This window comes from Chiloscyllium plagiosum, unplaced genomic scaffold (assembly GCF_037043375.1).
Source record: "Chiloscyllium plagiosum isolate Xiang-an unplaced genomic scaffold, Cpla_swu_hap1 HiC_scaffold_14, whole genome shotgun sequence".
NCBI classification, from domain to species: Eukaryota; Metazoa; Chordata; class Chondrichthyes; order Orectolobiformes; family Hemiscylliidae; genus Chiloscyllium; species Chiloscyllium plagiosum.
In genome coordinates this window covers 35,715,952-35,732,614 of record NW_028270152.1, presented here as the reverse complement: position 1 = coordinate 35,732,614, position 16,663 = coordinate 35,715,952, and the positions used below count along the sequence as shown (strand labels likewise).

Genomic DNA, 16,663 nt, shown 5'->3' with positions numbered 1-16,663 from the left:
CCACCTTGCTGATCTTTGAGTGGCCCTATTCTCTGCCTCGTTACCCTTTGTCCTTAACATATTTGTAAAAACCCTTTGGATTCTCCTTAATTCTATTTGCCAAAGCTATCTCATATCCCCGTTTTGCCCTCCTGATTTCCCTCTTAAGTATACTCCTACTTTCTTTATACTCTTCTAAAGATTCACTCGATCTCTCCTGTCTATACCTGACATATGTTCCTTCCTTTTCTTAACCAAACCCTCAATTTCTTTAGTCATCCAGCATTCCCTATACCTACGAGCTTTCCCTTTCACCCTGACAGGAATATACTTTCTCTGGATTCTTGTTATCTCATCTCTGAAGGCTTCCCATTTTCCAGCCGACCCTTTACCTGCGAACAATTTCGCCAATTTAGAACTTCAACTTTTAGATCAGGTCTATCCTTTTCCATCACAATTTTAAAACAAATAGAATTATGGTCGCTGACTCCAAAATGCTCCCCCACTGACATCTCAGTCACCTGCCCTACCTTATTTCCAAAGAGTAGGTCAAGTTTTGCACCTTCTCTAGTAGGTTCATCCACATACTGAATCAGAAAATTCCTCTCCATCTAAACCTTTAACACTATGGCAGTCCCAGTCGATGTTTGGAAAGTTAAAATCCCCTACCATAACTACCCTATTATTCTTACAGATAGCTGGGATCTCCTTACAAGTTTGTTTCTCAATTTCCCTCTGACTATTGGTGGGGGATCTATAATACAATCCCAATAAGGTGATCACCCCTTTCTTATTTCTCAATTCCACCCAAATAACTTCCCTGGGTGTATTCCTGGGAATATCCTCCCTCAGCACAGCTGTAATGCTATCCCTTATCAAAAATACCACTCCCCCTCCTCTCTTGCCTCCCTTTCTATCCTTTCTGTAGCATTTGTATTCTGGAACATTAAGCTGTCAGTCCTGCCCATCCCTGAGCCATGTTTCCGTATTTGCTATGATATCCCAGTCCCATGTTCCTAACCATGCCCTGAGTTCATCTGCCTTCCCTGTTAGCCCCCTTGCATTGAAATAAATGCAGTTTAATTTATTCATCCAACCTTGTCCCTGCCTGCCCTGACTGTTTGACTCACTTCTGTTCTCAGCTGTACCTGTCTCAGATTGATCTCTTTCCTCACTATCTCCCTGGGTCCCACCCCCCCCACCTTACTAGTTTAAATCCTCCCAAGCAGTTCTAGCAAATTTCCCTGCCAGTATATTAGTCCCCTTCCAAATTAGGTGCAATCCTCCTTTTTGTACAGGTCACTTCTACCCTAAAAGAGATTCCAATGATTTAAAAATGTGAATCCTTTTCTCATACACCAGCTCCTCAGCCATGCATTCATCTGCTGTATCCTCCTATTCTTGCCCTCACTAGCTCGTAGCCCTGGGAGTAATCCAGGTATTACTACTCTTGATTACCTCCTTTTTAACTTTCTGCCTGACTCTCTATAATCTCCCTTCAGAGTCTCAACCTTTTCCCTTCCTATATCATTGGTTCCAATGTGGACAGTGATCTCCTGTTGGCCCCTCTTCCCCCGTGAGAACATTCTGCACCCTCTGTGAGACATCCTTGATCCTGGCACTAGAGAAACAGCACACCATTCTGCTTTGTCCCTGATGGCTACAGAAGCGTTTGTCTGTACCTCAGACTACAGAATCCCCTAACACAATTGATCTCTTGGAAGCCAGCATATCCTTTGTTGCATTAGAGCTAGTCTCAATACTAGAAACTTGGCTGTTCGTGCTACGTTCCCCTGAGAATCCATCACCCCCTACATTTTCCAAAATAGCATACCTGTTTGAAATGGGTATATCCACAAAAGACTCCTGCACTAGCTGCCTACTTCTCTTACCCTTCCTGGAGTTAACCTATCTATGTGACTGTATCTGAGATTTCCGCCCCTTCCTATAACTGCCATCCATCACATACTGTTGCTGTTGCAAATTCCTCATCGCTTCTATCTGTCTCTCCAACCGATCCACTCAATCTGATACGATTCGCATCCAACAGCATTTATGGCAGGTATAATCCGCAGTAACCCTTAAACTCTCTTTAAACTCCCACATCTGACAAGAAGTACATATCACTGCAAAGACCATTTTTGCTCCTTCACAATCTACAGACCCAGAAAATAACACCGTTTAATTCCTCTCCAAACACTGCCCCAGGTTAAATTAATAGCTATGGCTTATATTTTAAGTTTAATCAAGAGACTTAACTCCAAAAACATATAATCAAGAAAGAATCCACTATGCTCACTACTGCAGCCTTTCTCTTGGACAGACTTAAAACAACAATTAACTTATCTGATTCTGTGCTGTGAACTTCGCCCAACAGTTCATCCAAGATTAGTTGTGAAATTCACTGTTTGTTAATCTTCCCAGATGCACTCCGATGTCCAGCGATACATGAAATCAAACAGCAAAGGTGGAAATTGTGCAGGTTCTCTCTCTCTCTCTCTCTCTCCTGCACTGTCCTTACCATGTGCTTCCTTTGTCTGCTCTTCTCCCTTTTAAAACTGCTGTTGTTCTGACTTTTTTTTCCAAAGTTCCAAAAAAAATGCAACAGCATATAAAACAGTAATCGCTGCTCCTGGAATTCGAGAAAATCACCTCCAACACCTAAAATACCTCTAAAAAAGGAACAGCTCTTACAGCCAGAAGTTTTTCCTGTCCTCCATCTTGAATTACCCAGAATCAAGGTTAAATGGTTACTTGTTGGAATTTAGAATAATGAGAGGTGATCTCGTTAAAACATGCAGGATTCTTAAGGAACGCAACAGGATAAATGCTTAAGGATGTTTCCAATTACGGGAGATTTTAAGACCAGAGGGCATAGTCTCAGAATAAAGAGGCGCCAATTTAAGACTACCATCAGGAGGAATTCCTTCTCTGAATGTGATGAGAGAATTTGGAGCTCCTTTTTACACAGAGCTATGGGGCAGAGTCCTATATATTTAAGGCTGAGATAAGTAGATTTTCTTAGGGTAGGGGAATCAGAAGGAATGGGGACAGGGCAGGAAAGTGGATTTGAGGAATGTTGGATCAACTACAATCCTATTAAATGGCAGAGTAGATTTGAGAGGCCGAACGACCTACTTTTGATCCTATTTCTTATGGTCATCTTCTGATCTTATAGCTGGATGGGAAGATAACTTGCTTTCTAGGTTGGAATTCACACAAAAGAATTTAAAGTGCTTCACTTTAGCAGCACATTGGTAGTATTTTGCAATGACTGTTTAACCTGGTTTTAGACATTTTAAAGCCAGTTTATGTGCCTTCCTGCTACTTTGAATGAATTAATGCATTGCCTCTCAGACTAGCTGACTCTCTCTATAGGCCCAGTGCCAAGAGTTGTACTGTTGCAAGTTGTGTGTCTTTGATGTCTTGGACTGTCCTTTCCTATTCCTTTGTTATATAATTTCCAGTAGTTGCTCAGTGTGTAGTCCTGGTCACAAACAACTTTTCACGATGTTCCCTTTCAACAATACGTTGATACTTCACTTCATTAAAATATATTATTTATTAAGTTTGTCGTCCAGTTCATTCCTCACATTAATTTGTCACTTGACTGTGTGGGAGTGAAAAGCTGCATGACCTCATTATTACATTTTTTTTCTGGAAGAATTGGAATTTTCATCGCAGCATTAAACATAAAGAATGTCTTAGATCGTCAAGAAGTGAAGAGTTTGCATTTATAAGACACTTTTTTTTCTCAAAATTTTCAACCAATTTAAGGCAGGCAATGCTTTGCTGGTATTATTGCAAGATTATTAATCCAGAGACCCAGGTAAAGTTCTGGGTACCTGAATTCAAATCCTGTTGTGGCAAATGGTGGAATTTGAATTCAATTAAAAATATCTGGAATTACGAGTCTAATGACCGTGAAACTGTTGTCGATTGTTGGAAAAACACATCTGATTCACTAATTCATTGCTGTCCTTACCTGGTTTGTCCTACATGTGACTCTAACCCCACAGCAATGATACTGAACTGTCTTCAGCAGCAAGCTCTTAGGAACGAGCAATAAATGCTGACCTAGCCAATGCTACATACATGCTATGAAAGAATAAGAAAAAAATTGCTTTTGAAATGTAATTACTGGAGTTAAATGTCACGGTAGAATAAACAAAAGCAGTTTATCAATGAACTGCATAGTCCCATAGTGAAGTGACAGTGAAGGGGTTAATAATCAATCAATCAGATTTATCACTGCTGATCAAAAGATAACTGTTGGCAAGAACAGTGATAGAAATCGCTATTTTTCATTAGCTAATCATGAGGTCTTTGAACATCATCTCAACGGCAAACATACTCCAGTTAACATTTTGAACTTCCCCAGAATTCTTATACTACCGCAATTCCCACAGATATTTGTAGAGTATTACGGTAAATTTAGGTTTAATGCAATGTTTTATCTTTGGACTGCAGAGGTATTTGCAGTATTGAGTCATATAAACCAAAAAGTCAGAAGCTAAATTGCTAACTTGTAATTTGTTACTATTTCTATTGAAATAACAACGTTTCTGCTTTTCTACTCAGTGATTGCTATTGGAAATTTCCTTTGTGCAGATGTCAGGTGAGGACAAGATTTAGACTAAACAGTGATATTTTTCACAGAAATAGCTTATCATTTTTCCTTACCTGAGTTTATCCTTGACCAAAGTGTGGGAACTAGAGATTTGGAGGGTTCATGTTTTTCATGATAGTAGAAGAATCTTGGGGCAACATATAATTGATTTCTGACAAAATCTAAAATTGTGAAAAGATAGTTCATATAATTTCTTGTAAGGAGCAATTTCCTGGAATGTGAAAAAATATGACTTGGTTCTGCCCACATCAGTGTTTTTCTGTACATATGAGCACACACACAGAACGTGTGTATGTTATGTATTTCAGATATTATTGAACTATTTACTTCTCTTAAATAACTTGCTGCTTTTTATGGAAATTTCACGAAGGAGGAATAATACAAAACAAAGTGGCTTTTTAAATTTAAATTTGTTACACATTATCCAGTTAATAATTCATAAGTTTGAGAATAATATAACTTGTATTTTTGGGAATCAGAGTTTTAGCAGAAGGTAAATGGAAGCATTTGATTAACAAGCTGGTAAATACAATTCTTATATAAATATAATTCAAACATGCCTGGGTTTATTACATTTAAAAAATAGTCTCCATTTATTCAGTAAGGTCAGAGTCAACAATGAGAGCATTTGAAAAATGGATGATCTATTGTTAGGATTGTAGTTGAGCAAGATCTTGCAAGTGAGATTGGAGGAAGATGATTTATAAGGAAGCTTTATTTTAAAGATAGGAATTCTGAAGAAAGGATTGTAAACTCTGAGTAAATTAAATTATTTATACAGGTTACAGAGAAAAAAAAATTGTTGATCGTAAAATAATTAATTCGCATTCTGCTTGAGGATATCCTAAAAGGACGCCGCATTGTTTTGGAGCTGGGTGGAACATTATTTTGTTAAAATTGTGTATGGTTTTCACAGAATCCAAGCAGTTGTAACTTTGCTTTTTTGTAATCTGCCTCTAATGAGGTTGGGAGAGATAGAACATGTGGTATTTGGTAATCAGACTTGAACTTAGATAAAGTACTAACTTTATCATTTACTATGCAAACAGTGGTGAAGCACAAGCTCAGATTGGATGTTATGAAGCAAAAAGCAGCCGAAAGATTTGCCTAGTTTGTAGCAATTAGGAGAAAATGAGGACTGCAGATGCTGGAGATCAGAGTCAAGAGCGTGGTGCCGGAAAAGCACAACAGATCAGGCAGCATCCGAGGAGCAGGATGCATAAGCCTTCATCAGGAATGAGGCTTGTGGGCCGGGGGTCTGAGAGATAAATGGGAGGGGGTGAAGCTGGCAGGAAGGTAGCTGAGAATGCGATAGGTAGATGAAGGTGATTGGTCGAAGAAGGGGGTGGAGCGGATAGATGGGAAAGGTGATGGACAAGTTGAAGGCTTGGGACTGGGATAATGTGGGAGGAGGGGAATAAGGAAACTGTTGAAATCCACATTGATCCTGTGTGGTTGCAGGCTCCCAAGGTGGAATATGAGGTGTTCTTCCTCCAGGCGGCAGGTGTTAATGGTTTGGTGATGGAGGAGGCCCAGGACCTGCATGTCCTTGACGAATTGCAAGGGGGAGTGGAAGTGTTCACCCATGGGGCAGTGGGATTGGTTCGTTGGTGCGGGTGTCCCAGAGATGTTTGTGAAATGATCCGCACAGAGGCATCCTGTCTCCCCGATGTAGAGGAGACCACATTGGGTGCAACGGATACGGTAGATGACATTGGTGGAGGTACAAGTAAATTTCTGTCGGATGTGGAAGGACACTTTGAGGTCTTGGACAGAGGTGAGGCAAGTGGTGAGGTTTTGCACTTGTTGCGGTGACAGGGAAAGGTGCCAGGAGTGGGGTGTGTGCTGGTGGGGAGCGTGGACCTGACGAGAGAATAATCTTTCTGGAATGCTAATGGGTTGGGGAGGGAAATATAACTCTGGTGGTGGGGTCCGTTTGTAGGTGGCGGAAGTGGTGGAGGATGATGCAATGTATGTGGAGGTTGGTGGGGTGGAAGGTGAGGACCAAGGAGGTTCTGTCCTTGTTATGTTGGGAGGGTTGGAGTTCAAGGGCTAAGGTGCGGGAAATGGCGGTGATGTGCTGGAGGACATCGTCGACCACATGGGAAGGGAAATTGTAATCTTGGAAGATGGAGACTATCTGAGACTTTCTGAGAAAGTTCATAGTTTGATTCTAAATATGGAGTCACTGTCTTATGAGAAGAGGTTGCTTAGGTTGACTTGTACACATTAGAGGTTAGAGTTGAAAAATGTAGCGCTGGAAAAGCACAGCAGGTCAGGCTGCATCCAAGGAGCAGGAGAGTCATCTTTTCAGGCATAAGCGCTTCATCGGGAATGTTGTGGGGGTGGAGGGGTCTAATAGGTTATTAGGAGGGTGGGTCTGGGGCTGGGGGGAGGGGAGCTGGGCAGGTGATAGGTGGATGCTGGTGGGGGGAAAGTGAGATTTAGAATTATTGAAACAAAAAAAGTTCCTTAGGGGTGTGGATATGGTTCATTCTGAGAGGTTATTTTCCCTTGTAGGAGAGTCCAGGATCAGAGAGCATAAACTCAGAGTAAGAGGTTGCTCAGTTAGGACGGAAATAAAGAGGAATTTCTTCTCTGGAAGTATTGAATCAGTTGAATTATTTACGACAGAAAGCTGTCAAGACTGCTCAATGCTTTTGAATATAAGTGTGGAACTTGAAGGCACGGCTCTGTAGGTTAATTGAGATTTTCTGTTTTCACTGTAAATATTAACAATCTCTAACATGATCATAACAATTGGCTCCATTCCTCAGTAACAAAGACAGTGTTACTTTTCTAGAATTATTAAGCATTTTTTATTTACATTGATGATTTAGCTCAATTTCTGCTGTTGTCTTTATTTATTTAAAATTGTAGAAGCCAGACTATCTGGTATCTGCAGTTAATTGACTTTCAAGTATGAGATTGTTGTTAAATGGTAGGCTCATTGGTACTTGGGCTTCTTCTGTACCTGTGATTGTTGCCCTTAACAGTGCATCAAACACTGTTGAGAAAGAAAACTAAATGAGGTGGAAGGAGAATTTAAACATTTATTTTTTAAATCAAATCAAAAGGAATCTGGTAAGTCACGGGTATTTTGGTATTTTGGAAATTCTTGGTGGTAGTGGCACTTTGTAAAATTGGAAATACCAGAGTGATCATCCAGTTTTTTTGTTAGTTCATAAAGAAGCTTAATATCTTGACTCATTGGAATCTTTGCAGAATATTCCATGCAGTGATGGCCAAAAACTGAAAAAGTAGAATGTGTGTGTGCAATTTTGATTAGACAGATATTGGTTCTGTTATATAGACTATAAGTGTCTATGCTTTTGTCATAATGGGACATACATGCATGTCATGGAATGCCAAAGACTGCATGCAGGGCTGTGCCTTCATGTGTGCTTGGGAAGTTCTGTGCCATTTTCCAGCGTCTGAAATGTACCCGTGACCCATATGTGACTTTGTTTAGGATTCTTGCCTTTTTGCACAGGGGCTCAACTCCTAACAATATTTAAAAACCAACCCAGTAAACCTGAACTCTCACCATACCACTCTATGGTCCCTTGTTGCTGAAGCAACCTCCGTGTTCCTTTACCCCTTGTTGTTGCTCTGTGCTCTTTCAGATTACCCATGCCATCTCTGTGCTACTTTAATTTCCCCATGTACTCTCCATTATCTCTCACCCAGTACTGACTGTATATAGTGCAAAAGTAATGGTATTAAAGTTATTGAGGGAAATTAAACTCAAATGATCTAATAAAATCATAAAATCAAATCTATTATCACTCATACTGGAAAAAATCTTTGCCAGTGCTAAAATAATTAAAATAATTTAAGTGTCTATTAGCTTTATAAACAAACAAATAACCACATCAAAAGCATAGTTTGCAGTTGCAGTTTCTTAAAGGTGGCAATCATTTTTTGATCAATAGACCACCTGTTGAGCTGAAGTGCTTGACTGCTTTGAAATTTAGAGGAGAAAGTGAGGTCTGCAGATGCTGGAGATCAAAGTTGAAACTTTATTGCTGGAACAGCACAGCAGGTCAGGCAGCATCAAGGGAACAGGAGATTCGACGTTTCGGGCACAGGCCCTTCTTCAGGAATTCCTGAAGAAGGGCCTGTGCCCGAAACGTCGAATCTCCTGTTCCCTTGATGCTGCCTGACCTGCTGTGCTGTTCCAGCAATAAAGTTTCTGCTTTGAAATTTAACCAATACTCAGATTGGGTGCACCTGTAATAACAAAAATCTCCAGGTATGTTGCCTCAAACTGACAGTCTTATTGTTAACTTAAGTAAAGCATATTAATTATGTTTGATTTCCATTTCAAAAGTAGAGTGCCTGCCAATCATTGAAGAGGAACAGGTGCAGAGATGTTGTACAGTTTTCAAAAGCATGGCTATCTACCAGTCAGTATTGTCAATCAGTTCAAATCGCAGCACAACACATGGCAGCAGAGGCTGACAGGATACTCCTTATTTTTACTTTTTCTACCATGGCATTTTCTTCATGGTAAAAATCCTGTATTGCATGCTGATACTGCCAGAATAGTGATCAATGTAAGAATCAACTTAATTTGGCAGGTCCATTGCATTAAAAATGCATCTACATTATGATTTAGTATCTAATAGTAATATTTGAAGGTGTCAACCTTCCTTATTCCTTAGCAGGCTTCTCCCAGTGGTCATGAATTTTTGAAAGAGCTGTGATTTTTTAAGTCTTCCAAAACCCGTATCCCTACAGGAAAATTGAAAGGGGGTGAAATGATGGGGAGCTCAATCTAAAAGTTAACATAATAGAGGTGACGAGTTGGTGTGACAGGGGTCTTTGTGATGTCATTGGCTCCTTCAATACCAGACTAAACTAGAGTACAAGACTAACCACACGAACCAATGTCGATTGTGGCAAGAGTTATATGATATAGTGGGTTGCAAAGCGAAGTTGAGTAGAATCGCTGAACCCTTCCCGATGAGCTTAATGCATTCTATGCTTGTTTTGAACAGTAGGTCAGTGAAATGATGCCATCTGCCCTGATAGCCTCAATTGCACCTGTACCCACAGTAACTGCAGCAGACATTAGATTGGCCTTCGTGAGGATAAAAGCGCAGAAAGCGATTGGCCCGGATGGATGCCGTGCACTCAGATCCTGCGCAGGCCAGCTGGCAGGAGTATTTGCAGACATCTTTAACCTCTCCTTACTACGATGTGAGGTTCCCACCTGCTTCTAGAAGACCACTATCATCCCACTGCCGAACAAAAATCAGGCAATGTGCCTTAAAAACTACCGCCCAGTGGCTCTGACAATCATCATTATGAAGTGTTTCAAAAGGTTGGTAATGGCACATATCCGCCTCCAGCCTCCCAAATGCATTAATCTGCTACAATTCACCTACCATCACAATAGGTCCATGGCAGATGCCATCTCCCTGGCCCTACACTGATCCCAAGGATACCAAGGACACCTACGTCAGACTCCTATTTATTGATTTTTGCTCCACCTACAACACCATAATTCCAACAAAACTTATCTCCAAACTCTGAGACCTGGGACTCTGCTTCCCTCTTTGCAATAGAACCCTTGACTTCCTGACCCACAGACTGCAATCAGTAAGGATAGGCGACAACACCTCCTCCACAATAATCTGCAACACCGGTGCTCCACCTGGCTGTGTACTCAGCCTCTTACTCTACTCCTCACGACTGTGTTGCCAAATTCAGCTCAAAGTCCATTTAAATTTTGCTGATGACACCACAGTAGTGAGTTGGATGTCAAACAACTCGGAGATAGTGAAGACTGCAGATACTGGAAAGTCAGTGTCAGTTAAGTGTGGAGCTCGAAAAAGCACAGCAGGTCAAGCAGCACCAGAGGAGCAGAGGATCTCAAACAATGTCAAGACAGAGTACAGGAAGAAGATAGACAGCTTAGTGATCTGGTATAAAGACCACAATCTCTCCCTCAATGTCAACAAAATGAAGGAGCTGGATGTGGAATGGAGGACACATCCCTGTCTGTATTAATGCTGCTGAAGTATAGTTTGTCGAGAGCTTCAAGTTGCTAGGAGTAAACACCATCAACTGTCTATCCTGGCCCATCCATGTCAATGCTACAAACAAGAAAGCACACCAATGCCTGTACTTCCTCAGAAGGCTAAGGAAATTGTTGACAGAAAACCAACAAAAATGCACAAATAAATCTGGGTTACAAGTGAGTTAAAACAAAATGGATTTCGGGGATTGGATGTAACCCGATGGATGCATTTTTGATATGCTTGATGTCAGGCATAAATCTAAAAAACGGTTACCATCAACACTATATGAGCACAGTGACAATGTAAGCAAAAATATAAAACATTATTTACCACATATGAATCTAAGATAATTACTATGGAATAAGTTTTGCAAAAGTCCTTTTTAAATAAATTCAGTAGTACCAACTGTAGGGAGTTCAAAGTTAAAAATCACACAACACCAGGTTATAGTCTAACAGGTTTAATTGGAAGCACACTAGCTTTCGGAGCGACGCTCCTTCATCAGGTGATAGCCACTATTTTTAACTTTGTACACCCCAGTCCAACACTGGCATTTCCAAATCACAACTGTAGGGACATCTTGAAGGCATTGCTTGAGTCATGGAAAGTTAACTTGATTAGCCAAGTTTATGATGAATGTAATTTTTATATCTTTCCATTGCAAGCTACAGAAAATGCAGACTAAATAGTTACTTCATTACTTATAGTCAAAATTTTCTGTATTTCAGGAAAAAGATGGAGTGCGGCCAGTGCTTACTTGCACCCTGCTTTGTTACGCAGGAACCTAACAGCAGAAGAGAAAACCTTTGTAACAAAAATTTTATTTGATGGCACCAAAGCCATTGGAGTTGAATTCATTCAAGCTGGATTACCAATAAAGGTACTGTAAGCATTGCATTTATTTGATGTCCCTCCATTTTTTCCTCATTTTTTATATATGTAAAAATGCTTGATGGTGCATCCAAATCAAATGCAATCCATCACCATTGCAGGAATTGTCAGATAACCAAATATTCTCATGCTTTCATCAGAAATTTATTTGAAAGTCTCCAACATTCCAAAACATTGGATATGTAGTTGGTATTTTTGTCTGTGAAATGAATTTAAGCTTAATTTAATTTAGTTTAACTTAAGTTGGAAAGTTGGTCTTGAATCTGCTTATGCCACTTTTTCAGGCAATGCATTCTCTATCATAAATATTTGGAAAGACAATTCCACATCTCCCTCTTGTTCTCAGTTATTTTAAATCTGTGTTCTCTGGGTATTAATCCATTTGTCTTTGGAAACATTTATTTAATCTGTGAAAATTTCTCATGATTTTGAACACTTCTTTTAAATTTCCCTCTTGACCTTCTCTGCTTAAGGGAACAATCCTATACTCTCTAGTTTCTCCATATTACTGAAGTTATATTTAAGAGCATAAGAAATTGAAGTAAATATATGCAGTCGCTTGAGCCCATTTCACCATTCATCACGACTGATTTTCAACACCATTTTCCTCCACTATCTCATTTTCTCTTGATAGATTTCTACACAGTAAAAAACATCAATTTCAGTATTGAACCATACTTACCAATTGTATCTTCACAATCCTCTGAGAATTCCGAATGTTCTTCATCCTCTGAATGATAAAACTCCTCTCATCTCCATTTTAACTGGTCTACACCTTATTCTGAGACTGTGTCCCCAATTGTAGCCATCTCCCCTTCCCACACCTCAACACTAGCCAGGTGAAGGAACCATCACACATAGATTCTTCAATCTAAAGATTTTGTATGTTTGACTGAGATCATCTTGCACTCTTCTAAACTCCAGAGAATTTGGGTCCATATAATAATTTCTCATAGAACAGCCCCTCCATCCCTGAAATTAGTTTGGTAAACATGTGTTGCACTTCTTCAGTAGCAAATATATTTTTCCTTCCGTAAGAAGTCAAAACTACTCATAACACTTCAAATGTGGTCATGTGAAAGCTCCATATAATTGCAGTAAGACATCTTTGCTCCTAAGCTCAAATCCTATAATGATAAAGGCCAACATACTGTATGCCACCTCAACTATTTGTTGTATATACATGTTAACTTTTAGTGACTGAATAAAAAAGAGATTCTAGTACTTCTCCTATGACTGATATTAGGCTAACAGATCTGTAACTCCCCATTTTCTTTTGCTCTCCATTCTTAAATTAGTGCGATAACATTAGACATTTTCCAATATTCCAAGATCATTCCAGAGACTATGGAATTTTAAAGATGACCACTGATGCATCTCACCCCCACAGACTCATGAACAAGGACATTTACATTCCTTAGTTCAATGATTCCTAGCCCCTCTCTATTAAAAACAATACTGCAGTTGAATTTTCTCAAAAGTAAGTTACATGTCAAGTTTGGGGAGTTTCATGGAGGGTTTTCTCATGCAGTTTTACACTGTTCACTTCATTAAGTGTACACTACACCCTCCGCAGTACGACTATTGCGCTGTCTTGCTCTCAGCAGTGAAATGCCTGCTGTTGCTTTGAACTTCCAGCCTTCATGGCTTGGGTGCAATATTTAAACTTCAGCTGCAAATTTGTCAAATGAGTCTGGTCTGAAGTAGCCCCCCAGATTACTACAGATTCCTCCATTACAAAATGGAGGAATCCTCAACAATGTCACAAAGAGGTAAATGACTTTGACACTCTGTGTGTTAAGGGTAAGTACTATCATTTTTCCACTGCTACTTCATACTTGTAATACTGCCATTTGATCTACTTTTTACCAAGACCCGTAGTCTACTACTCTCAATATTGTATCCACCATCTTCTTCAATGGCTCTCAACCACCTCACCTCCCAAACTAACAATCTTTCCTGCCCTCTGTGCTTCCCAGTAATTCAATTGGGCTACCTCATTATCTTTCCTGACTGATGCAGAATCAGCACCCTGACTGACCACAGTCATGGAAAGCTGCTTGAGTATCTGTCTAAAAGCAAGGAAGAGATACAGTGAGCATCCAAACCGTGCTCAGTTACTTAGCACCAGATAAAGCAAACTAGGAGATGGAAATGTGTTGCTGGAAAAGCGCAGCAGGTCAGGCAGCATCTAGGGAACAGGAGAATCGACGTTTCGGGCATTAGCCCTTCTTTAGGAACACATTTCCATCTCTGATCTCCAGCATCTGCAGACCTCACTTTCTCCTCAAAGCAAACTAGGAGCCCTCTGATACATCCTGTTCCAATGCATGTAATGAGAGCCTATCTCTGCATATAACAGATTGGCAGGAGTATTACAATGTAGGGTGTATATCAGCTCCAAATTGCAGACCTGTATTTAAAGTGAGTCCCAAATTTGCCATACTGGTTTTAGGCTGGTGCTTTGCCAATGCCAGTCTCCATAGTTGGAGGATGTAGTCAGTCACTGCCCGTGGAGTGTGCTCTGATATGTGTGGATTGCTGGCCAACATAGAGGCCTAGCAAAGGCCCTGGTGAGCTGTTGCTAACAGGTACCCATTCAGACTTTCATGCTGGGAATTGTCATCATCAGTTTCTCGCCACTGTTTGGGGCAAACTGCATATACATTAGATGAAATTCGGTAATGATAAGACGTTAATGCATGTAAAATAGGCCCCTCACCACTCACTAGTAAGAGTCTCATCTAGTTGTTAAAATCTTTAGTAGAACATCAGATATTTTTTTCCTCTCAGTGTTGAGAATGTTGTTTTTCCATTCTCACCGTATTTTCCCAACTGACTCACCATTGCTCACGTTGTTCAGGGCTTGGGATAACACAGCACTCTAAATTTTTGTTTTTCTTACCAAAATGAACAACCTCATTGATTTCCCATCTATTCTCCTAGTTATGTCCTCAAAAGCTCCAACACTATTTCCCTTTCATAAATCCATGTCAACTATATCCAGTTCTGCTGTTATGTTCAAATGTCCTGTTATCAAATCCTTTATTATAGATAGACTTTGCTAGCATAGTAAGGTCAGAAGTGAGAATGTTTGCTAATAATTGCACAATATTCCGCACAATTTACAACTCCAGTAGTTTAAGAAGCCAATTCAGCTCAACCAGTGAAGCCCATATCTCATGACTGAATAGATAAGTTCTAGGATTTCTCCTTTGATTGATGTTAGGCTAACGGATTTATACCTGCCCATTTTCTTTTGTCCTCCATTCTTAAATTGTGTGGTTACGTTAAACATCTTTCAGTATGCCAGGATTATTCCAGAGATTATCGGATTTTAACGAAGACCACTGATGCATCTATCACCCCTGCAGTCACATCTTTCAACAGTCTGGGATATAGATCATCAGGTTGAAGGGATTTGTTCACATTAAGTCCCATTCATTTCTCTAGCACTACATTTTTACATACATTAATATTTTGTAGTTCCTTGCTTGCATTAGCCTCTGGATTTACCATTATTCTTGGGAGGTCTTTTTGATATCCCTGTCCGTGAAGACAGACACAGTGTATTTGCTTACTGAATCCATATCTGTTTTGCCATGTCCATTGACACCACCTGCATATGTACTATGTATGACTTAAATTTGCGCATTTAAGTGGATTCAGCTTTAAACTTGGTGTGGTTATGAAGTGGGTGTTGGGGGTTGGTTGTGAATGGGGGAGGGGATGAACTATCCTCCCTCGCTCACCAACACCCCCCCATCCTTCCCATCACTTTCCACCCTCTGTTCTCCCTCCCACCTCCATAACCACCACCTGTCCTCTCTCCTGTCCCTCAATGCTCTAACTCCCACCTCCGTACTACACCCTCCTCCCAATCCTCCTTCATCACCCCCCTTTCTGCGTGCTCTTCTCTTCCCTCACTCCCTCCTCTTCCTCATTCCATCCTCATCCTCACTATTCCCCTCCTGACTTTGTCTGTGCCCTCAGTCCACTCCCTCACTTTGGCCTGTTGAACTCCATTCAATAGGATGCTTCTATTCTGCACATTTGCAGTTCCTTTGTGTATAATCTCATTGAAATTCTACAGGATGTGTAACATTTCTGGAAACATGCATACATAGTTACAAGTGAAACTGTGTTAATAGACACCGGCGTTTTTGTTCTTCTCTTCCTTTTTTTAAAAAAATTGATTCATGAGATGTGGATGTCACTGGCTAGGCAAGCATTTCTTGCCCATCCCTAATTGTTCAGAGGGCAGTTTTAGAGTCAATCGCATTGCTGTGAGTCTGGAGTCACATGTAAGCTAGGCGAGGTACGGATGGCAGTTTCATTCCCTAAAAGACATTAGCGAACCAGATGAGTTTTTAGGACAACTGAGAACAGTGTTGCTGGTCATTATTAGACTCTTATTGTTATGGTGGGATTCAAACCTGGGTTCCCAGAACATTGTCAGGTCTCTGACTTAACAGTCTAGTGATAATACCCGTACCACCACCTCCCCCACACATACCTGTAGACGTTTTTAAAGTCAGTTTTTATGTTTTGTGCTAAGTTATTGCTATATTAAATGTACTCTTTTTAAAAAAAAAAATCTCTTGTCTTTTGCCATGATGTGGAGGTGCCAGTGTTGGACTGGGTGGACACAGTTAAAAATCACACAACACCAGGTTATATTCCAACAGGTTTATTTTGAAATACTAGCTTTCAGAGCACTGTTCCTTCATCAGGTAGCTGTGGAGCAGGATCATAAGGCAGAGAACATTTAGCAAAAGATCTCAGTGTCATGCAACTAAAATGATATATTGAACAAACCTAGGTTGTTGTTAAATCTTTCACCTTTTAGAATGGATTGCAGGTTTCGGTTCATTAATATGTAAATTCCAGAACTTCTTTCCAGTCACATGGCATGGTGGCTCAGTGGTTAGCACGGCTGCCTCACAGCGCCAAGGTCCCAGCTTCGATTCCAGCCTCGGGCGACTGTCTGTGTGGAGTTTGCACATTCTCCCTGTGTCTGCGGTTTCCTCCCACAGTCCAAAGATGTGAAGGTCAGGTGAATTGGCCATGTTGAATTGCCCATAGTGTTAGGTGCATTAGTCAGGGACTCTGATGAGTTCCTCTTCAAAGGGTC

At 40.4% G+C, this 16,663-nt stretch overlaps 1 protein-coding gene across 4 annotated transcripts in view; it reads left to right on the top strand.

Moving 5' to 3' along the window:
- Positions 1 to 16,663, top strand: part of chdh (choline dehydrogenase) — an 86,785-nt gene that overhangs the window by 47,569 nt on the left and 22,553 nt on the right. For all 4 annotated transcript variants that reach the window (XM_043708073.2, XM_043708071.2, XM_043708072.2 and 1 more), the window contains one exon: positions 11,367 to 11,518. In XM_043708073.2, coding sequence (XP_043564008.1) covers positions 11,367 to 11,518 — 152 coding nt within the window. The remainder of the gene's footprint in view (positions 1 to 11,366; positions 11,519 to 16,663) is intronic.